We start from the raw sequence: 26005 nt of genomic DNA, 5'->3' as shown, positions 1-26005 counted from the left end.
AGAGACAGCAGATTGACTTGGTCCGTTTCTTCTTCTTCTCTTAGTTTTGATTTTATAGATAAATAAATGTATCAAGTACCCAAAGTAGAATTAATGTGATTAAATCGGAACCTCAGAATGTATATTATTTTGAACTATTGTAGATGGCTAACCGAATTGCAACGTACAGTATCCAGCAATAATGGAAAGGAGAGACTATTACACTCAGAGAGTATAGAGAGAGTATACACATTCATTCTATATTACATTCTATAATCTCTTATTATACCTTGTAACATACAGAATACATTGTATTCTAGAAATAGAAAGAAAAATAAAAATCTTAGTACCCTTTTTGAAATATTTAATCAAAACATGTTTCGGACATTGATGCCATTTTCAAGTGATCACTTGCGATTGAATAATTCAAAAAGGGTACTAAGATTTTTATTTTTCTTTCTATTTCTATAAAAGTAGCCCTATACAGAAAAGAGATAAATATTGTATTCTGGGTACATTGCCTTCTTCCATGCAATGCAAAATTGAATGTGTGATCGCATCAATAAGACAGCTGGAGGAAATATTGCAATCCGACAAAAAGACATTCATTCACACATGGACGGACCACTGAACACAAATAGCGCGCCAAACGAAACAAAGGCACATGCTGGATAATATACATGCGGTATAAGATAATGATAATGCAACTATATCTATATCACCAGTAAATACAGAATGCTGACTGCTACTGGTATAGTAAGTGCCACATATAACTGTCAGCGTTGGTGGAATGGGAAATATTGGTGTTATTGATAAGGAATGCTGACAGTTTTGAGTGAACTGGTAGGTGAGTGAGCGCACTGATGCGTGCGAGAGTGCGAAGGTCATCCGTTGCACTTCTCTATCAAAACTGCCATTTTAATTCCATGCTACTGCAACATGGACATGGATAAGTCGAGAAGCTTCGAGCATCGAGAAAAGAAAGCACTGTCAAGGCCATCCACATTCGCTGCTTATTTATCCAACTGCTGGCAGACACTCAAACGAGAATTGCTTTCCTAGTGTGGGACTGGCTCCAAGATATTGGTTAAGAGTTGAGAGATGGCATATATTATCATCAGTTTATCACATGGAAATAATGCTCACAGCCAGAGTTGAAATGTAAAACTACTGTTTACACAGTAGTATTATTTCAGTTTTTCTACAGTTGTTCACGCCTGGTACGATCAAGTATCAAGAAATTTATAAGAGACAAATCTCTTACTAACAAGAAAGATAAGTATTTAAAAAATAAGTTAATATTATTCTAAATGATAAATTCTGCAAGTTTGCAGGATTATCACCTTGAAGATTCTCATTTCATATTTCTGACCAACTAATTATGCCTCATTGGTTCCTTGGTTGAAGTTCATTTAATGAATTGATATTTTATGTATTATGATTAATGTATTACTGATTGAAAAATAATATCTAATATTGTATAATAATGAATCAATAAGGTTTTCATAAGTACTGTACTGATTCGTCAATCTCAAAGTATCAATAGCAGAGGGTCGGGGTGAATTGAGGTATGATTCATCAATATATTCATCAATCAAAGTTCTGGAATGAAATATTAAGGGCTATAAGCCTGTTTTTTATAAATATGATTTATGACTATGTGTTTTTATCATTGTTGAATAAATAAAGAAATATTGATTTTACAGGATTGCAAAAGCCCACAATATATATAGTATTATTAAATTCCCCAATCTTCATCCAAGTGATGGAAAATGAAACATAACTCCTCCCTGCACTATCTCCAGTTCAGATGTGAATAAGAACAAAATCTATCTGAGTAAACAACAATCTATCAGAAACCCAATCATATCCAATAATTCTTAATCAGTCACCATGTGGATGATATCGTAACCTCAAGCAATCCTTGTTCAAGCAGTATAGTACATTATACAGTATTTAGAAAATATTCTTCGCCAGTGCGAGCACACTCCAAGAATAAAGTGGCACCATATAGGGATTAAGTTCAGAAATGCGACTGGAAAGGATCGGCAAATCCTACTTGGACGGTTGCCCAGACGTCAGGTACCTATGAAATTTATTTGGTTCGTATTTTCAAAAAAAAATCCTCAAGATAGAAACGGCAACAACAGAATAATGCAGAGAAACATACCGGGATGAAAAAGGAAGCAAAGAGAAAGGATGAGGGTAGAAAAACAAACCAAGCTAATGAACCGTGATAAGAATTTGAAATTTATGGAGCTCCGTTAGTGAGAGCAGGGAAAAGTATTGGAGAACAGACGTAGCCAATTGGATAACCAGCAGTTTGTCCTGATATTTACTCTGGAAGTAGGCTTGATACTGAGTGCAGAGAACTTCGATAAGTTGCATTGAACTGTGGCTGTGGTTGTTCTGGATATTTGAAAAAGACTAGACCTGCCTGCATTCAGGTTTGGTTCAGTTGCCAAATAATACACCAGTACAGTACCTCAGAGTCCAGGTTGAACAGTACATCTAGGAGCGCACTGAATTACTAATGATGTGCTATCCCTCCACTATGTCCTATCCACCAGCACAAATAATGCATTCTGTCCATTTTCAAAACATTCGAACCTGTCCTCTTCGAGTGGAGATTGTGTCAAGCTTAGTTTCTGGCCTGCATCCAAATAGGATTCAGATTATGTGACGCCATTTCACCGTTTTCAAATTCACAGCAGAAATACAGTCAACTTGAGGACAGTTTTAGATTCTGCTAATTTAGTTTCGAAATGTTGCAGCTAGAACGTGACGCAATCTTTGTGCTGAGTAAATTATTTGGAAGTTTAGGAAATCATGACAGCAGGCTATAGACAGGTGGAATCAACTGTTTATACTGAGAATGATCAAAACTTTTGGTTTCGGTTGGTTATGATTTATCCAAATGTGCTATACGCCATTGAACACTGCCAAATTTCATTCAATTTCACAATTTCAATAAGTTTAACTCAATGACACCTATATTTTGACTGAATCACTAATGTAGCAAATTGTTTCATATAAACTTATTCAACTGAATTCATGATATAAAAATATTGAGGACTAACGCCTATTATCTCTACTATTTTATTAAGTTTCATTGAAAAAATAGAAAATGAGGATGACACTGAACTTCATAGACTTAAACTGACTTAATAAGAACTTCATTAATTTCATTATTAGTACAGTGAATTGTTTTCCTTAGATTTGGGAATATCTATCCAGTTCTCTACATTTCATTAAAGCGTTCCCCTCCTCTGTGGGAAGATTTTAAATTTGCCAATAAAATAGAAAAAATGAATACAAACTCCACTTTACGAAGTTTTACAGGAACGCTGTACTATTAATTCAGTCCTCATCAAAGCCAAATCCAACGAAATGTCCTCATCTCCATTCTTCTCAAAAGCAATTCGTAGCTTCGATAAAAGAAAAATTTCCCAACTTTGTAGATGAACCTCCAGTTGATGCCACATAGAACATGGCACAGACCCGCATAAGGGTATCTGGCTAATGCTTTAATCATCCCTCTCACTACCCTTGTCCAAATATCCCAGCCATATCCAACAAAGACATCGCATCTACAAGCCGGTTCATGCTGCAGTATAATTATTATAATTCCAAACGCTCAACTTGTTCTAGTGTCTTCTTTTATTCCTGAAGTTCATTTCCCACTGGATTAACTGACACTTGGGAAGCAAGCATGGAATAGTGAGGTTCACTACAAGCTGGCAGCATTCCTAATAAACCACATCAATGCTTCCCATGTAACTCAATGCTGACAAAGTGAATCTCACTAGTGAAGAAAGTACTTGCAGTCAATTGCCACTTTTTATTCTGGACTCTGTTTTTCATCACTCTCTCCCACTCTTATCTTACAAACACACCCAAGCCGTCATATGTGTAAACAAAGCTAGAATGTGTGAACCTGACTTTCCTTCTAAACAACTTCACTATAAACTGTCCCACAATCTTGGATGTCTACGACAGTAATTAAAAGTAACTGCATAGTTTATGATACGTCTGTTCTGTATCAGATAATTTCATCAGCAATTGAGTATGGCCCTAGGTTTTATAAAATCAATTTTTATCGCCAGCTATTATTGACTTCACCCACTGATGACTCACTAGACCTTACTGAATCTTTAGCGAAAATATCTACCATCAACTTTTAATATCTCAGATTTATTTACTAAGCTTTACGATGTTGTTGATTCAAGGAATTGATAGCTGCAAACTTATTACTACTCCAGATAATACGAAGAGTTTTGTCGATTAATATCATTCAGATTCAAATTAATTCAAAACAAAGTGATACAGTTTAAAAGATAACGATTTTTGAAAAATATTGGAAATAACTCTCTGGATTTGACAACATATTATTATTGGAAGAAGAGCAATTTTGTTTTTAATACCATTATGAATTATGGCACTGCATTCCAAGTTTTTTGAATGATAGTGATTAAATATACAGTATTTTTCCTGTTTTTAGCATATAAGTAATGTCATTTCAAGTGAGTATTTTAGCATAGAGTAAATACAACGTTGAATGTTATTATCTGTCTCTGATATTAGTCAGATAGAAAAGCGAGTAATGATTGATAATTTGTAATATAAACGGCTTACAAATATGTTTTTCAAGATTAAACCTACAAAATATCTTTAACTGCCACTATTTGTTGAAGAGTAGAAACAAGGACACAACATTTTTTCAAGCTTTCCTATTGTTGGCGAATGATGAGCTTGACAATGAAATACCTATCATTACATAACCATCCAATACTTGCAAGTATCATCAGTCATTGTTCTATCACAATGTCATCGTCATTAGTTTTATCACATTTTCCTGAGCAATCAGGTGAAAACTACAACGTAAATTTAAATTTCTATCGGAAAATTACTGAGTTAAAAAAATGTTATAGGCAATGAAATTTAAGGTATATTATATGCAACTGAGAATTCTAAACAGAAAAATATCTCGTCAACTGAAAATATTATAATTTGTAATTAACTGAAATTTTCATTTGGTAATGCCAAGTCAATTTTTGTCATTTACAAGGTCAATCACCTACTAAACTATGTTCTACGAACTAGATACTGCGATAAGTTTAGTTTGATGTATGGATTTAAAGATTTATAAAATAAATCACCGTACATACAAATTATTAAAATGAGGAAATAAATTGCCAAAGGATTTTATGTCCAAATCAATAACAATTAACAAGAGTCAAATTCTCATGTTCAGATTATAGTTTGTGATTTGTCAGTGGTCAATCACATTGGTAATTTCAGGGCATGTCATGAAATTGTGACTTAGAAAGTTCAATTTCCTATTTGAAGAAAAGTACTGAATATCACTCACCATTGAAATAAACACCATACTTGTAATAGTCTTATTCTCTTAGAATATTCCACCAAAAATTCAATTGAATCTTTTTCTTACACTCACTTACTTCTAATGTAATAAAAGCAAATGAGAAGTGAGTAACAGAGTGGAAAAATTTGGACAAAAGTTATATATAAATGTATATGAATAATGAAATATGAAATAAGTGAAGTGAAACAGAGAATTGGAAAAAATCGATAATTGAATAGTTTCCAACAATATTGAGCCTACTTGGTTTGTGATGAATATTTCACAGATTCTATATTATATTAAAACCTTAACTTTATCCATATGTTTCAAAAGCTCTCTAAAAGTTACTTGATCAATGATACGAATAAACTGGTATGGAAAGAGGCTACAGTTAGCAGTTAGTTCATTCGATAAGATTAAAGCAAGTGCTGTTTCAGGTGAAATGCCCGAAGAATGAAATAGGTTTTGATGACAGGGTTGAAAAATATATAAAGATACGGATAGAACAGAGCACTACGTCACAATATCCCAACTTCCATGACCCGCCTGTTCGTCTCTGATGCAGCCCTCTAAATTATTGTTACTCTAAATTAACTCTAGACGTGTCATTCCTGTTTTTGCCTCTTATCTTAATGGGGTACCACATCACGCCTCAGACTCGGCCTAATACTAAGAGACCAGAGTCGGCACTCAACTAAAACAACAGATGACTTTCGCCTCCTCTTTAGAACTTTTTCATGTCAACAGCTGCGGTTCCCTCACGAAATCAGTCACTACAACAATAAATCATAGGCGCCACACTTGCTCTTAGATATTACCAAATACGAACTCACATATTTGAGCAGAGTTCGCCCCAACAGACGAACTATTTTCAGTTGACAATACTGTATTTACTGGAGAATTTACTAAATTTTTTGGGGAATTTACTGGAGAATACTGAATTACTGAAGAATTACCAAATGTGGATTTCTCAGTGAGGTGGTCCATATAAGCACCAATGCTTGGGTTATGAAAGGGATAGTGAAGAGTGATGAGGGGAGCTATGGTTCTCAGTGGGTTTCGAACCACCGGAAAGCGATTTTTCTCTAGTAAATTACATTGCATTCTACAGCACTGTGACTGGTTTCAACTCGACCAATTAATAACTGAGCTAATTATATGATTCTATATTAATACTCACAATAAACCAAACGATTCACTTTGTGTATTTTAAATTAACGCATTAATACATTAATTGTAATTGCGAAATTATTGTAAACTCAAACTAAAATGGGAATTTAATCCATAAACAACTCATTACTGAAAAATGACAAACTTCAGCATAGCAAAGATTGCAATAGGATAAGAAAAAACAGTTTTTAATTATACGATGCTCTACGAATGTGAGATATGCAAAACAGAATTAATAGCTGAATTCACACGCAACGTAGATATATTGCCAGTTATACAAGCCACCAAACAATTATGGAGCACTTGAAATGCAAACACAATAATTACTTCCGTTCAAGAGCCGAAAGAAGAATAACCGAAGCGTAACTGAGAATTGTAATAACAATTTATTGTTGTATTCGTATTGCTGTTCGCAGGTGGAAGATACCACAAATACCTAATCAGCTAGTACAAAGACAAGAAGAATTCTATGTTTTTGTGATTGGGGAACCGTAGGCCTATATGAATATAATATTATCAGAATTGATTATTATTAATTAATTCAAAAGATGAATAAATTATTCATGTGATACAGTTGAATATCTACTGAAGAATTAAATTTTATGGATATTTTAAATAACCAATTCTCACAACATAGCAGTGCAGGACTAGTATGAAGTACGTCTTATAATGTATAATCACAAAGGTACAACTATATTATTCATGGTGTACAGGCCCAACCAAAAATAAAAGTACATTCCTGGTCGTTCCTTGCCTGACCTTGACTGCCAGACTGACAATTGGCGACAATAGCAGGAGACAGTCCTGAGCAAAAGGCTGGTAGAGCATTCATATCTCTATTGTTATCATGAACTCAGGATTCCACAGTGCAATGTGAGAGGCTGCAGTTCATCGTAAAAAAAACTCAATAGTACAAGATAATAAGCCAGATATCTGAATATGTGAATTCCAGTAGCATGACGCATGTCAATCAGGAAGTGTGGTTTTACATTGACTACTCATGGTATGTTCTTGGCATAGGCTCAGATTTTATACGAAAAACGATTGACAATATTTTTATTCTTTGAAACCAAATATTTCCTCGAGAACTGAATGGACCTCTAACAAGTCAGCTAATTATTTCATTATGTAGATCTTATGTGTTTATTAAAAACTAATAAATCAAATTGGAAATTTTCTAATACACTTTCAGAATCTGTACCGTACTAGAAATCATCAGTATTTATCTCTGTATTTATCAGTGGATAAGTAACACTTCTAATGATAGAATATTTTTCTAATGAAGTAAACAGAGAAATTATATTTAAAATTCACTAGCAGCCCTTCCTCAAACGAAAATCAATCAGGAGAAAAGTGGATTACATTACAAGTGGATTGAGAGAATAGGCCTACTTAAAAAAATCAAATCAAAATGAGCAAATACGTGAAGTTTACATCCAAATAAGTTGTGTCATTATGTACGTTTGGCGGCCTACTCTGGATCCGTGTATTGATATTTGATTTATTCTTGTTTCCATTAAAATATCTTCAGATCGAATTTGTGGATAACAACAGAAACGTAAATATTTGTAATCACGGTAATGATGTTGTTGGCATTCATTAGTAACTCACAGGTTGACGTGGAAAATTAGAACTGTTTACCAGAGGGTTGACAATAATTATGACAGAATGATAATACAGTGCTAGCTAGTATAAATGAGCCATCTAAAAATAGATTACTTTTCCTACTTGACAGACATACTTTCACCAATTAGTCAAGATACACATAATGTGCAAAAGGTGATTTCCATGCACCTTACGGATCAACCACAAGATGTTGAAAATGCTTAATCTGACCATTACAACTTTTTCATATTATATCAACTATCATATCAACATTTTAAAATAATTTTTTGGAACTCTCATGGTATTAATAACGTGCTTAATTTAGATAAGGAACAAATAGAACTATTTAACGCTCATGAAGTGATAGGCTTGAGTGAAACTTGGTTAACTGACTCTTTCCATGCTCGAGACTTTAATGAATATGTAGCTTCTAATCAAACAGCAGATAAATTGTCAAATTCAAGAGGTAGAGCCAGTGGTGGTTTGTTAGTTTTAGTGAAAAAAAATTTGAAAGCAACGCTGATTGAAGCTAGAGAGTTTATTATAATTGTCAAGGTCGAAAATCCAAAGGGCCGTATTATTATATTATGTTTAGTTAACTTTAAGCCTGATTCTCTTGTGCACTGTCTCAATGAATTCCAGGAATGCTTGAAATATTATGAAATATTGTTTTCGTCTTTCCCTGTATTGATTGGGGGTGACTTTAATTTGAGAATGGGGGATCTAAACCAATGTTCTATAGATAACTGTTTATTCACAAATTCAAATCTTTATGCAGATAGGATTTCTCAGGATAGATGTATTTCAAGGAACGCGAAGGATTTGGTGAATATTATGGAAAAGAATCTATTCTATGTTTTGAATGGTAGATGTAAGAGTGACATGCCTGGGCAATTCACGTTTCATAATTCAAATGGAAATAGTTTAATAGATTTGGTCTGGGTCAATTTCGAAAGTATTCAATATATTACTGATTTAATAGTTTCAGATATTGTATAACTTCAGATCACCTTCCACTGATTGTGTACACTGAATTTGAATCTGATAGAGAAGCGCAGACCGTGCCAAATGAACTTCGAACGTTATATTGCTGGAGTGATGCATGCAAAGAAGCATATATGTCTGAATTAACATTGCCAATCGAATTTAATGCGAGCGAAGAAAGTGTAGAATGTTTGGCTGAGAATTTTATGACTACAGTAAAAAATAAGGCAGAGAATCTGGGCATGGTAAAAAAGTCATTAATAATAAGCAAGTTCAAAAATAAACCTTGGTACGATATAGAGTGTAATAGGCTGAAAAGGGAAGTACGTAAGGCATATAGGAATTTTAAGAAAAAAGAACATGATATAAATTGTTTTAATAAATATCTGGACAGTAAACTAATTTATAAAAATAAAATGAAAGAGAAGAAAAAGCAGTTCAACGATAACTTACAAAATAAATTTCAGAATTCATCAAATGCTAAAGAATTTTGGCGAGCAGTTCGTCTAGTAAAGGGCAATAAATCAATCGATAATGATTCTATAACTTTGGAAGAATGGACATCTTTTTTTAAAAATAAATACAGACCTGAAAAAAGAACTATTGAGTGCATATTCTTCGACGTCAAGCATCCTTTTCTCGATAGACCGATAGAAATGATTGAGTTAGAAAGAAAATTGAAGAGATTGAAAAATGGGAGTGCTCCAGGTTTGGATGGGATTTCCTATGAATTTTTCAAATATTTGGCACCTGAAGGAAAACACCTGTTAGTAAGCCTGTTCAACTTGATCATGGAGACTGGGGAAATTCCTTTGAATTGGGCAAAGCTGAAAATATTCCTATTGCATAAGAAAGGCTGTAAAAAAGATCCTAGGAATTTCCGAGGCTTATCTATTGCGAATTGTATTCTAAAAATTTTTACTGGAATATTAACAGAAAGATTAGCAATTTGGGCAGATCAGAGTGGGATCATGGTGGAAAGTCAATCGGGATTTCGGAAAAATAGGTCATGCTTAGATAATATTTTCGTTCTAGACTCAGTAGTCAAATATTTTATGGAAGTAAAAAAGAGAAAGATGTATGCAATTTTTATTGATTATGAGTCTGCGTTCGATTCTATCCCGCATAACAGGCTATTTCAGAAAATGAGAGAACTCGGATTAAGTAGGAGAGTAGTTAGCGTTTTTCAATATATGTACTCGAACTTCTCACTGGTAATCGAGAACAGGTTGCATGGTTTACAATCCGAACCTATCCCACTGACAAGAGGCGTTTTGCAGGGTGACCCGGCCAGCCCACTTCTCTTCGCTCTGTACACATCGGCAATAGAAACTTACTTTAGAGATAAAGGAATGCATGGATTACACATTGATAGAGACAACGATGTACTAATGTTACAATATGCAGACGACATAGTCATCTTGGCGGATAGCATTTCTGATGTGAGAAATAAGCTCAAATGTCTTTATCAGTACAGCTTAGAAATAGGACTCAAGGTCAATGCAGCTAAGACCAAAGTTTTGCCATTCCATAAGGGTCGATTGAGCAAAGCCATAGAGATTTCGTGATTGGTGAGGAAAAATAGAAATTTGTAAAAATTATAATTATTTAGGAGTAATATTCCAATCCTCAGGTAAATATACAGAGATGTGCAAACGCTCAATTAATAGAGGTAAAATTGAATCAATATTGGCTGTCAACATTTTATCCAAGGTGAGGTCTGAGAAATGGGAGGGGAAAATGAAATTATTAGATATGGTTATCATACCATCGAGTTTGTACGGGTGTGAAGTGTGGGGTTTCGGTTGTGAGCAAGCTGTGGAAGCTGTTCAGTTGTTCTTTTTGAAGCGCTTGCTCTTGCTGGTGCGTACGACGCCGAGTTGGTGTGTTAGATTGGAGGCGAATAGACCAAGGCTCAAATTTCATATCCTCAAAAGATGTCTATCTTGGCTGATAAGAATTGCGAACATGCCAGAGTCCAGATACCCTTTCATTTGTTATCGCCTACTGTTGAAAACCAACTTCAGTTCTAATTGGTTATCTATTGTTCAGAGAGAGATGGATTTGTTGGAGTTTCAAAATTTAAGGAACGATATTGAATTTGATGCTATTGAACTATATAATAGTAGAGAGAGAATTCTTGAAAGATATGTAATGAAAATAATGTATGAGGATAGATACTTGGCTCAGAATTCGCAAAGTTCTCCTTTTTATAAATTGTTTAATCCCGAATATCAACTAGGAGAACAGCTAACGTATGATCTGCCAATTAAAATGATTCGTTGTATGACACAGTACAGAGTATCAAACACGAGTACATTCTTACACATAAACGGTCAGAGATATCAGCTTGACGGAGAGAAAATTTGCCCTGCCTGTGATTTAGATTTCGAATCGTTAATACATTTTCTATTGATTTGTCCGGAATATGAAAATATTAGATTGCAGTATATTTTACCTTATGTAAATAATGTAGTTCAAAATGTAGACAAATTGATAATACTGTTATCTAACTTTAATGATGAGAAAATCAAACAGGTATATCAGTATACTGTGAAAGCACTTATCAAGAGAGAAAATATGGTGTCGACCACCGATAGATAAGCATGATAATTACGATAGTTATCAGTCACTGCCAGCCTTAAGATATTATAGGTTAGATGTATAGAGGTATTCATGTTTTCAATCTCTGTTATTAGTCATTCTTACTTTTCTGTACTTGGTTGGTGGCATTATGATTGGTTTATCATGTTATAATATTGATGTAAAAAAAAATATTTATATATACAAAAAGTTATCTATATTCATGTGTAAATGACTCAACTCATTTGTATGGCAATAATTGTCGAAACAAATAAAATGATTTATTATTATTATTATTATTATTATTATTATTATATCAACTATTTCGTAATATAACACCAACAGCAAAAAAGCTATTGACAGTGACAGAAATATTAGAGGTATACATTATATTAAAAATTCACCTAAAACCTACCAATTGAAATATTACTGCATATTGACGATATTCATGCAATGCTATAGTATCAGTTATCACACATCCTTGTTTTCTAGTTCTAGATGAATGTGAGAGCAGCTTAATTAGACCATCCGCTTCAATGGCACTAACATTGAGTACTATTGAGACACGAAAACAGAAACAATGTCCCAGGAAGAGCCAGCCAGCCACATGATGCCAACTACATCCAGACTGCGCTTAATTCTCATTGATTTGTAGCCGGAATTACGGATTTCGGGACGAATAATGCAATGCAATCCAGCCGAACGGATCCAACTGATAGCATGTTCGAAAATGTAGAAAGATAGGACGAGTTCGAATCCCATTCCCAACTCGAGTTTAAACGATAACTTTGTTGTAATGGTTGTGAGGAAGTATTTAGGAGGAGAGCTCATATATATAGGGGATTCAAAGTTTTAGTTTGGAACCCTGCAGTTCAGTTGCGACGATGTGGTTTTGGATTTTAAAATTTCGCCATCGTCTCCTGAGATCGACTGACACACATGCAAGCAGACAGTTACCTTAACAACTTTACTAATGAGTTTTACTCCTCTCTCCCCCTCTCCTCACCAACGTTAGACTACCAATCTAGCAGCGTGGCAAAAGCAGTTTCCATTACATTGAATTGAGTTGGCTAACCTCACCTGCATATTGGTTCCAGTCCCATTACAGTAATTTTAACTAAGTTGTAACTACGATTGGTTAGTAGTTGGTTACAACACCGACTTGAAATTCCAAATTAGAATCAATTGCTTTAAAATAACGTAGATGGGATGAGTTGGTCTAATTCAGATTAAACGAATTAGAAAGTCACAAGTAGGTAATAGCAATATGTAGAAGTAGAACAGTAACTAAACTCTGTCAAGATCTACTAGACTAACCACATAAGCCTAACTAGTTCATCAGTCAGCGTCCAACATTGATCAACATTTTGGGCACCTTTAACAGGCAATGATTGGTGATGATTATGTTAAAACTTAAATTTTAAATGTTTTGTCTATAAAATAAAATATTCACATTTCACAATATTGGTTATTCAACATCATTTCCACAATTCAATTTCTTGTATTTGTCATAGAAATTATCTACAAATTAATAGAATAAATAAAATAAAATTGAATGAATTTGTTGTTCATAAATTGATTAGGAAAATTGGCCCCTTTTGAAAATATCACAAATTCATCGACGGAATTCCATAAAATATACCTTGAGGAAATGATACGGAGAAAGGAAATAGTTTTAGATTATTATGGATCAATTGAAAAATGATGTTGTGAAGAGTTGTAATAAGAGAAGAGCTCTCGTGAATGCTGTAAATGTACGATGTTTTCATTACAATGTGTTACATCGAAAGCCCTGTTAAGTTTGGGGTCGCCATGATAGCCTGAAAATACGAAATGATAATGTCCAGTTTCTGGCAGGATACCAAAACATGGATTCTTTCTTTTGGTCCACGTTTTCCGAGAGCATTATTATTGGGAGTTATTTCTCTGTTTTTCTCAGCATTGACAAGAATAGTGGCATTTATAATGGTAACTTTCCAATGGTACTATAATGGTAATGGTTAACCACTAGTTTATTTGATTCCTGCTGCTTTTTGAGACGAGAGAATATAGAATATTACTCTCTGAATTTTCATAGATACTCATACAAATATTCCTGAAACTTTTTTATCTATAGCTTAGTGGATAATTCTCCACTTATAACACTATAATGACTGTTTCATGGTTGCACACTATAGTGATGTCCACGTTATAATGGCAGTACTTGATCAGTGTTGCTATCCTTCTCTATCATTCCACAAAGCAGATAGCGCTATCCTTTTCTAGCTCCGCAATTTTACCAGATAGTTTTTAAGCAAAGTAGTAACACTGAACAATGTGAATTGATTAACAAAAAAATCTCAATTATGGAAATTTATCATTGGAGAATAACTTTTCTTGACGAATAAAAAAAATTGTTCATTTTTAACAAGAATGAACAATTAATATTACATCAGATATACCGGTATCAACTATCCTCTATAGAAGGCAGTGGCAAGGCAGAGAATCGGCAACGCGTTCCCCTATCTTTCTCCACATCCATTATAACTTGGACCACTCAAAATGATAGCATAATATCTTGATTCATTCCAACAGCTGCTAAGATTCCGTTCAAACTGTGTTACAAACATCCCCAGACTTGTAACTAATAAAACAAAATAATTTATTATCACCAACGTCATGAAGAAAAATTGCTCTCCAAAATGAAGTTTGTTTTGATCCGGAAAAAATTTAATTATAAAAACCTAGGCTGATTAGTACAGAATTACCGTTGCTAGAGTAGCTGTCAGGATCAAAACACAAAAAATAGCTACAGGACCATCTGGTGACCTTAATGTACTAGGAAAAAAACTGATAGATCGACCCAACTATTCCCAACATACGATCCTCACAGCATATGCTAGACGTGTACCCAATAGTCTCAAAATTTCCTGGACTATCCTACCAGTTGACCTTTTTCTACCGAAAAGATAGGATCCCATAAAAATGTGAATATTGATGATGCTTACAAGACGTTACCTTTTTTTCTCAAATTTTTTGAGCAACATCTGTCAATTTAGGATAGTAGTTATAGATTGTAGTATAGTGTATTCCAAAATTCCCAGTTTAATTATAGGTTATTCGTATCAGGAACACACAGACGATTCTTACCGGAAGTCAATCGATTAGGGGTTAACTCTATACCGGAAACACCATGCTTACAAGCCACTTATGCCCTCATTGACTTCATACAAAAGGTGTTGCCCTATTACAATGAGAGCTACCGTGTGTTAAATCAAGTCAACCGTGTTATTTGTCTACTCTCCTTTCATCGAAACACTATTAAATTTCTCTAGTATTACAAAATCGATAGACAGTGAGGTATTGATAATTATATTCTGTTGGATTTAGAAATGCAATGCAGAGTGCATAGAACCTATTAGAAAATGTTTAAAACGTTATGAAATCGTTGAAGAGGAGTTGAAGCAACGAGGAAATCGATGTTCGTTAATGGAATGAATTTTTCATAACGGTTTCCATCCCCAGCATTAATGGTAGAGATGGTAGCATTGAAAAATCACTACATATTGCGAGAAAACTATAAGAAGCTGGACTAAAATAAAAGATAGACAAGATAAAAGGTTGCAATGTGAAACTATGTGTCCAAAGATGGATGAATAAATAAATGAGAGATTTTTCTCTATTAACTACAAAAATTATTTCCAGAGAGCAAATGAGACCCATAATTTTTCCATTTCTATTCATGTACTAGTTTGCACCAGTTTTATGCTAAGGATAGTACGCTTTTGGGGAGGACTGTAGCAATTAAACGAATGGGAGTAACTAATCAATATTCAGTGGCAGTCAATTAACAATTTCCATGTGAGACCATAGTAATAATAATAATTCCTTGCTTGTATTTCATGTAATATTTTATGCGAGAGCCAAAGGTGAGCAAATTGACAGCACAGGAGATTACTTCATCGATAAGTCAAGCGCGTAGGATTTCGTATACAGTAACAGGAAAAGATGAGCGCATATTTTTTAGTAAAGGATGAGTGGAGACTATCTTTGCATCAATATTTCCTCCAGTGTTCAGTTGAATCAGAGATAAGGGAAGATCTAACTTCTACTAACTACCTACTTACTTTACTAACTTAAGTACAAGATAGAGAAGTACTAACTTTTCTCTGGTTGAATATACAAATAAATCATAATGATATGAACCAAATTTGGTGGTAATACTGATGGACTATTAGCCAGTTGAGAAGTATAAAAAACATCCAAAGAAAAAAAGAGAAAGGAAAAGAATGGAAGTATTACTTGAAATCGAAAGGAATATTTTTTCAATGTGCTGAAGAAAAGTAACACAGCTATTGATTTTAGACGTAAAAAAACACTTCGAAAATAGTAACTTCATCTTCACAAAAATCAATCACCAACACTTTTTAAAAATATCTAAAAAATGTTATACGTTTGGTATCATGATTTATTTATTATTATAACATTAGTATCGATTGATTTCCCAACCCTGACTCTTATAAAAAACAAAGAAGTTGAATACATTAATTTACATGCCAACATCACTGACACTGTCCACTACAATCAATTGACGCCTTCATTGAAAAGTTCAATTTGTTTGTTCGCCTATTGCAACGAAAATATGAACGACGGAAAGACCTCTATCAAATGTAAATATGCCAGGATAATGAGATCATAACAATACCCGAGGACATAAAAATAAGTAACACACATGACAAAAAGCGATCATTATATCAAGGTCAATTGAAATGCAAACAAGAGAAATTAATTATTCATGAAAAGAGAAAACAAAGATACAGAGAAACATTATTGTAGTTTTAATCTAGATCAAGATAACTATTTGTTGATTGTTGATATTATTTATGTTTTTATTATTTTATGGATTACGATTTGTGATTTGAGAATCAAAAATGATATGCTCAAATCAAGTAGTTTTTGAAATCCAGTGCACTTATACATTTGCTCCTAGTTAGAAACAGTTAACTTGTTTAATAAATCTACTACTGCACTGAAAAAAGCTTTGCTTTTATTGCCACATGGATTAAAGGCATGTGCTTGGGTAATGAGGTGAAGGAATATATAATATATAATTAATTCCAGACTGAATGAGATTCGAAACGACAAAACCATTTCCACCACTCATAGTAAATTGGAAAATTTTATTTCAGGAAATCGCCAGTTACACATTTACAAGATTTCATTGATTTTCCGATTGAGGATACGAATAGAACCTTCTAGTCGCGGTGAACAAGATTATCCAAGACACCCTTTTGAAAACAAACACATTTATAGTGGACGGAAACTACACGACTATAAAGAATCTCTTGGTCTGTTCGCTTCCATTCACTGTAATGTGTTTCTTTCCATTAAAAGGCCGATATCGACCTTGAAACAATAAAGCTTGGAACGAATTCAGAATCAATATCGATCGCCCCACTGGGTGACTGGGGATTGGCGCCAGATCCGGTGATCCTGTATTCTCCCCGGTAAAAATTCCTTGGGAGCAGAAGAACAGGAGAGCAAACTTAGTGCCGGTTGCACAAAAGCCGGTTAAATTTTAACCAGGATTAATTTATCGAGAACCAATCAGAGATGACGACTTTTCTAGAAGGCCTTCTCTGATTGGTTCTCGTGAAATTGATCACGGATAAAATTTAACCGGCTTTTGTGCAACCGGGCCTAAGAGATTTAAACTGCTTTGTAAAGACCGGCCTACAGCGGCAAACCATTTAGGCCAAGATTGTCTCAATCCTAAAGCAGTTCAAATCTAAGTATTGTTACAACCAATTCTATCAAGAAATGTTGAGTTCCACACTTGAAATTTCAATAAGTGTCACTGTTTATTTGGCTGCATGATTCTATTAATATTGCATCATAAAACTCTTGGCAGCTCTATATCCTTATTCATATAATTTAAAAATTAATGTAATCTTTAATTTGTAATATGCATATTAATGACTCAAATCCAGTGGGAGAATCCTATTGTACAAATAATGATTAATCTTATTTCCCTGCTCATGAAATGATCTGAAGTAGGCTAATCAGATGGAATGGAATTCAATTGAACGAATACGACAAAATGTTCTTATTAATTCAAATATCAAATATGGAATAATTGTGATATGAATGGAATGGGATGAATGTGGTTTCTTTTCCGAATTTGGTATAGATAACAATAAGGAACCTTTAGATTTTTATTCGGTAATTAAATAAGATATTACACACCACAGAGTTATCAAGGTGTAGTAAATAAGCAAAGACAATAGGAATAAATAATAGAATTATCTGAATTGTCTCGTATATTAGTAGCTCTCTTGAGTTTTTGAAGAGAGAGGAACAACATTTAGGTGGGGATGGTGAGTGGTTTGGCAACCACGGCACCCATATCCATATCCCAACGCAGAACAATTTTCTCGTGACTCATCAGCACGACCTATTGGTGCAATATTTTTCTTTTGCATGCGGTCATTCACCTTCATCAATATGTTGTGAAACAACTACCAAATACAAAAGAGTATAGAAATATACAATTTTAATAGCCTGCAGGCCTGCAGCCTAGAAATAGAATTCCTTGTTGATTTTTCAAACTAATTCAATAATGGTAGTTAATGTTAATTGGAATTGAATATTAGATTGGAAATTGAATAATCCAGTGTTACTTATAATTGTAGGTATAAATGTGTTATCACAGTTAAGACAACCTTTCGGTTTATATATTATGTATTTGTATTCAAACAGATACAGGACTACAGGAGAACGAACAGAAACACCGTAAACAAAAATATTCCAGAATATGAAACTTGTATGTTTCAGAGTGGAAACCAAATAATATGAATTGAGGATGGTAATTAATTGGAAGTCACTAACCTGATAATAAAATGAAGAAGATTAAACGGCTCCCTCCATCAGACAGACGACCTCTGCTGAAGTTCCCCATGACTGTTCCGGAAAAGCTCTTTCAAGTTTTCCTCAACTCCTGGTGGAAAAAACGGCAATATTCAATCCACAAAAACTTTGCACAAGTCGCAATAATATTCACAAGTACCACGAAAAGTTTCACTCAACTGCTAAGAACGAGATTGCATCACGAAAGCAACTAGAAAGTTTTTCAACTTTGCAGAAAATTAATTCGAATCGATCTACAACGAAATGATGAAACAAACGTCTCCTCACGGGGTACCATCCGTCAGTCCGACACCAACACTTCGCTCCAACTCAGAAGTTTCCGTTGAGTGCAAAGTTAGCGCGCGCGGCAAGCGTACAACAGCGCTACTAGCGGAGTATTCTGCAACTACTGCCGCCTGCTGGAGGGGGCACTGTGCCTTCGTTGACTTTCTACTCTTCAACACAACGCTAATCAATTTAAACTTTTGTCACACGCCCTGACTGCTAAAAACTCAATTTGATACATTCAAATCAAACACCTACTAGAACACTAGACGATAACTACGAAACAAACACAATAACTGAACCGAAACCACTACATTTCCATCGATTTCACACGACTTACGTGAAAACTGACACAACGTTACCTTGTTCTGAATCAAACTAACCTCATCTACCGACCGGTAAACTAAACAGAAGAGTTGTTGCTACTTTGGTCTGGTTCCCCCACCATTTCCGTGCACACCTGACTGGTGACTGCAGAGTCGACTACCTGTTGTGGGAGCAGCGAGCAGCTCTTTGTTGTCTGTAAACTGTTAGCTCCAGTGAGAATAGACAGTAAATTCTATATGCTTACATTCTATCATTGAGTAAAGAAAACTATATTCATCATTTTTTCTTTATTGTTTATTATGATTATTTATTTGATCTCTGATTCTATACTGACTGTGAAGCTTCAGCGTTGTTGACTTGTTATTGAGATGACCTCTTTCAAAAATAACGTCATCCTATGATTTAAAACCCTATCGTCATTTGCAAACTCTCAGAGATCAATGTTCCATCTTTTTCATTTAAATTGTTTATTGCAATTTATAATGCTGAATTCTTTCGCTTTGCAATTTCCCCGAGGAAGATTTGTCACTGTTTAACAATAACTGAATCAATGTTGAATATTAGAACATTCATTGTCTTATTTCTGGAGCTGCAGTAGCTAAAGCTGAATTTAACTTGTCCATCTGCTGAACATTAAATCACATAATATCTCACTTGAGGTGGCTAACATTTAATAGTTCTCAAACTTACTACGTTCCTTTTTCAAATATATGTTATTCTATTTTGATTTAGACTGTGGGCTATAGAATAAATTGGAATAGGACAGTTTAGGGTATGAGCATGTTCCATGTTGTGCCTTTTCTTGATTTGATAATTTTTTGTAATGTGAATGAATTAATATAATTTTTTATGGTATTGACAGAGAAAACCTATAAGAATGTTCTATTCTATGGTATTGGTTTTATGAAGTAAGCCCTATTGCATCTTATTTTCAGGATATCAGTCCCGCCCTCCTTGTCTAATCATATATCTATCATATTATTAGAAACACTATTTTTGTTGTTAAGACTTCTCCCGCAAGAATTTCAATTGCCCCCTTCCCTGTGGTCACTCCTTGTATATGATACCGTCTTCCAAATTGTACAAATACTTACTTGAGAAAAAATGGAACAGTAGTAGAAGGAAAGTACACTACAGAATCACTCTATCACGAACTGAATTCGAAAAACCAATTTGAAAGTTCCAGAGCTCCAGTAACAGTTAAATTAAGAGTAACAGTACTCCAGAAAAGAAACAGTAACAGTACTCTAGAACAGTAATAATACTCTAGACCACTAACAGTATTCTAGAACAGTAACAGCTAACAGAACTCTAGAACAGGAACAGTAGCTCTATTCAGTAACACCCACCAAACAACTATTAAAAAATTCGATCAATAATAGTCTGAAAAATGTTATATACTCTGAGAGTTTCATGTTCACGAAGAAGTGATCCGTAATTTGTCAAGCCCACCTCCACTGCATCTCACCGTAAAAAGTAACTAAGGCCGAAACTATTTTATATTCCGATCACGGGACGCAATCAGCTGGATCGTCAGAATTTTATTCGAGGCGGCAAGTAGGGCTGTCACTGGAAAAAGGGAAGAAGATCACTTCCTGCTTTTCCTGGCGGGTGATTTTGCGATTTCCCTATTCCTTTGCTACTACAGTACTGTCCTTTCCTCCTAAATTGCGCTGCAATCTCCCTACTCTCTACGTGTGCCCGCTACTTCTCACAAATCCCCCATTCAATCTACAATCCTCCATTTCTCAGCTCAAGTCCCTATCGATGATTCTAGTCTACATAGTTCTTTAATATTCAACGTTTGTCTCCCGGTCTTCATCATATCGCCTCTTTCCGACTCCAGCTCGCCCACTTCTATCGACTTGCTGGAATGTTTTATACGCAATTCAATAGGAAACTAGGTCTGCAACCAGAACAATCAGCAGAGTGAAGTTTTTGCAAGGAGATACCAACTTGAGAAATACTTCGATAGAACCATTAGGATGAAATGAATTATGATTCTATTTGAGAATGATTGACTAAAAAGTTTTCCAGACATGATACATTTAAATTTTTAATTCAATAGGAAACTAAAATAATACTCTGATCCAATACTTTGCTTGAATTGAAATCAGCCGTCATATCAGGGTTATAATAACTTTTCAAATGAAGTACCGAAGAAACTGTTACTACTGTAGAATGATAAACATCATACCTGAGACTGAAACAAAATGCAATTAAATATGGTTCAGAGAATTCAATAGGAAACTGGGACTTATTGAGAAAAAACATCATATCCAAGGGGATATAAAAATCAATCAATAGAGGGATAACAACTTGGAAATAATTAGGAACCACATAGAATAAATGCTGATATTGTAGGAGAATACAGAATGTACCGGAGCAATAATATATGCATCCATTTTGAAGATCGCAATACAATAATAATTATAAACTAGTTCAAATATAAAGATTTCTTCTAGTATATATTCATGATGACACTTAAGTTTCAGGGAGGATATGTAAAGACAAGTAGGGAAGGAAAAACCTTGTAAAATTGCAATTGTAATTCACAAGCTACTCAAAGTGCTTTATTCTTATATATTTCAATTATGATTAACGATCAATAGGCACAACCTATAACATAATAACAATAAATCTTTCGAAATCACTATTCAAAGGCATATTCTTCCACAAGCACATAATTATCACAACAACGTCATAATGTACACTCAGTGTTTATCCTAATATATTGAGCGAGCAATTTCTGTATATATTTCAATATCTGGTTATTTTTATATCTGGTTATCTGGCTATTTATATGGTTAGTTATGTTCAACGGATCTCGAAAACTGCTCTAACGATTTTGACAAAATTTGGAATATAATAGGTTTATGATATAAAAAATCGATTGCACTAGGTCTCATCCCTGGGAAAACTCGCTGAAGGACATGAAAAGGATAATCAATCCTTGGAAAAACAGATGATAATTTCGTCGTCTGTCGATAACAGAAGATGATTCGTGTGCCTGTGTGGGAGATCAGCTGTATAATCAATCAGCTTACCGTATCTCACGAGATATGTAATCTAGAAATTTTAATAGACTTGATAAAAATAATCTGATTTGTTGACATGACATGGTAAATAAATTAGAGTATATCATAAATTTCAAAGTTAATCATTATTTTACAGTTTTAAGTGTTTAGTGACTGTTATTTCGTTATTCAAATTGGTTTGCAAACAATATAAATTAGAACTTTTCTGTTTTTAAAAATGTTTGGACTGAGAATTTTACCTGATCTCAAGTATATGGATCATAACCAATTTTTTGGAATATATGTAGTGTGTAAATCAAAATTCGGGGAAGAATCAGTTTTGGGCTGTGCCTGTTAGTCCTTCCCCAATCATTTTAAAGAATTGAGTTCTGTTTATCAATAAATAAATAACGAGAGAAGTTCGGTGCCCCGATATTCTATATTAATATGAGTACTGTTATAAAATTGTGATAGATCTTAGATGTCCATGATGAATGGCAATGGGCAATTATAATTTTTTTCAAGTCTAATTTGCATCATTTCAAAAAACCACATTAAATAATATAATCATTGAAAATAAAGCTCCCGTTATCGTGAAAAAATATCAATAGTTATCGAAGCGAGAAGAATTCGCCCACTCACTTCCATAACGGCAGGCCTCAATATGAACACGTAATGGAGGAACGGTAGAGATTTATTTGGAAAATAAGTTATTGAACTCGGCTCCATAGCAAACTGCATTACAAAATACTACAGAAAGGGAAGCGAGGCAATAAGATGGTGGGGAGGAGTGAGGGGAAAAGGAAGAGGATGAGGAGGAGCAGGAAGAGGAGTATGAGGAGGAGGAGTAGCGCCATCTATACAGTCTATTCAAATTTGTAACCCTTCTGCTATAATATTCAGATTTATCTCACTTCCTGAGTCACAGCAGCCTGAATCGTAGTATTTCTGCTACAATACCTACCTATACCTATATCTATTCTACCGTTCACAGACGATCGGTTATTTACTGTTCCGTATTTTCCGTTGGTATTTCTCCATTCTATTACTTGGCATTCCCGATAAAAAAATGTCGTTCAAATGTGTAGAATTGCAGAGTATGGAATTGGGTGAATTTCAGGATACTTGAACAGAATGTGTTGGCGAGATTCATTGATTGAATGAATAGGTTTAATCTTCAGATAGATAGGAAAGCAATACTATTGGCTCCGTGATCGATTGATGTAATAAGATCCATGTACCAGTTACTAACTTGTAGGGTGACCACTTTTGGAGAGCTGTCTTTCTAGAAATCATTCATAAAATTGAAAATCACTCCCTGGTTCGGTTGTAGGTTCAAGGATGAGAACTGAAGGATACGATCAATTAGATAATCATAAGTGAAGTTGTGCAAATTTGACGAATAAGCCTGTCAATGTTGCGGAGGAACGAGGAAACGAATCATTAGTTGAAGCATAAACTAAGTAAATTATTTATCAATTCTTTATTTAATCTATGGTTGAAGTATAGTAGAAAATACTGTAGAATAAAAATGTCATCACTTGAAATAGATATTCACACAAACTGAGGTCACATCAGAGAGAAAAAAAATAGAATCTGAAAAAATAAGTTATCAATAGAATAAATTTATAATCATTATAAATAAAATGAAAGTTTTATATCATAGACATTAAGTAAACATCTGTTAGATCTGTGATTATATTAATTAGAGTGAGGAAAATTTTGACAAGTGGATTTGGTGCTATAATAGAAATGTAATAGCACTTTGGTTTATACTCTGTAACTGAGGCCAACAAATGGAATTTAGAATACATTCAAGTGCGATACAGAATACTGTACTATAATATTGAGAATCATCTGGATAAAAGATAACTCATCAAGAATTAAATAATTTATAGTTGGTAATACGAATAAGTACTCAGGAAAGGACAAGGGAGGAAGACAGAGAAGTAAGAAACATAGGCCTTCTAGAGAAAATAGCCTAATAATGAAAGGAGGTTCAGAAGAAACTTATTTTTGCTCACCAAGTACTATGTAAGATTTGTTGATGTTGAATAGGATGTTATTAAAAACTTCAGATGCGATAAATTATCCAGAATGAAAAAAATTAATCCATTCTAGAGGTGAATTGAGTCATTAAGGTTCATTGCTCTTTATTTTTTTCAAGTTACAATGAATTCTTTTCTTACAAATTGCTAATAAGCTGGAATGCCTGAATTGCATTTTAAAATAGCTCCACAGAAACAGTGAAATTTGATTCGTTGTAGTTAGAGCGTCAGATAAACTTGAATAACTGCCAGTCATAATAATTCATAGTATGAAAAGGATAAAAATTGAAACAAATTTGAAATGGAATATTTCAATAACAACCTATTGTGTTTTGTCCCTATAATAATTGGTTTGTAAGGGATTAAGTTACGAAAATTGATAAATGAGTCTGTCAATTTTCACTTTAGAACTCGTGAGTAAATAAACGTGAGTGAAGTGCCAATTATCAAGATAGTTCTTAAAAAAATATTGTATGGGCAATATAATATTGAACGTATTTACAAAAACCCAATGTCAACATGAGATATCCAATAACACAATGCCAAGTCAGAAACTCTGTACTATAATTCAATGATGAACGATCTTTTACATTTTCTCATTGTCTTTGTCAATAAAATGATTTTTCATAATTTTGAAAGCAGAACTAGTGTTCCAGTACATTTTACAGAGGTTGAAATGAACTTCTTATAGAGTGTGGAGGTCGTGAAGGTCCTCTATTGCTCTTACAACGTTGAAAACTCAGCAATAATATTTTTAAAATTCAAATACTATAATTTGATTTCGAAGGAAACTGTGAACAGAATAAAATAACAATTTAATCAAGACATCATTCTGTAAAATAGTTCAGCTTACACGTCTATGATTTTTTAAAATAATTTTGATCGATTCCAACTTCGCAACTGCAGTAAATTTTATAATATAGATTCGATTGGATTACTATACCTAACAACTATTGACTACATTAGACTACATCATAAGACTACATCATTAGACTTCTATTGATTAGAATCTGGAGTAGAGGTTATGGGGGGATAATCGGTTTTATTTTCATAATACTTTTCATCTGACATGACTTAGTCAATGAAATTATAAAAGCATTGCTTCACAAGATCCACATAACGTCTCTGAAAGTCTTTTCAAAAAGTTTTTTAATGCTCCTTGAATTATGATTAAATTCCTGGAAAATTACTCGAATTGCAATTGCTATTTGAAATAATCAGAGCTATTATTTCTATAATTCAATAGAGGTAGATCAGTTTGTCATAGCTGAAACCTCATTAAACAGCGAGTAGCCTCATTGAACAGCAGAGGATACGGTGTGAACGGAGCCATACGATTGGTAGATGTGAATGTAATAGAATAGTGAGCCTATTTACAAAAACCCAATGTCAACATGAAATATCCAATAACACAATGCCAAGTCAGAAACTCTGTACTATAATTCAATGATGAACGATCTTTTACATTTTCTCATTGTCTTTGTCAATAAAATGATTTTTCATAATTTTGAAAGCAGAACTAGTGTTCCAGTACATTTTACAGAGGTTGAAATGAACTTCTTATAGAGTGTGGAGGTCGTGAAGGTCCTCTATTGCTCTTACAACGTTGAAAACTCAGCAATAATATTTTTAAAATTCAAATACTATAATTTGATTTCGAAGGAAACTGTGAACGAATAAAATAACAATTTAATCAAGACATCATTCTGTAAAATAGTTCAGCTTACACGTCTATGATTTTTTAAAATAATTTTGAT

At 33.9% G+C, this 26005-nt stretch overlaps 1 protein-coding gene across 3 annotated transcripts in view; it reads right to left on the bottom strand.

Moving 5' to 3' along the window:
- LOC111048008 (fasciclin-2) overlaps positions 1 to 19254 on the bottom strand; it is a 283669-nt gene extending 264415 nt beyond the window's left edge. For 2 of the 3 annotated variants that reach the window (XM_039437907.1, XM_039437908.1), the window contains exon 1: positions 18554 to 19246. In XM_039437907.1, the coding sequence (XP_039293841.1) occupies positions 18554 to 18623 (70 nt within the window). In that variant the 5' untranslated portion in view covers positions 18624 to 19246. Of the gene's footprint in view, positions 1 to 18553 lie in introns of all 3 variants that reach the window. The other variant, XM_039437906.1, reaches the window with a different exon arrangement.
- Between the last annotated feature and the right edge of the window lie 6751 nt (positions 19255 to 26005).

Source organism: Nilaparvata lugens, chromosome 11, assembly GCF_014356525.2.
Source record: "Nilaparvata lugens isolate BPH chromosome 11, ASM1435652v1, whole genome shotgun sequence".
In the NCBI taxonomy this organism is placed as follows: domain Eukaryota; kingdom Metazoa; phylum Arthropoda; class Insecta; order Hemiptera; family Delphacidae; genus Nilaparvata; species Nilaparvata lugens.
The sequence above is the reverse complement of the archived record's forward strand: the minus strand, read 5'-3'. Positions and strand labels throughout refer to the sequence as shown.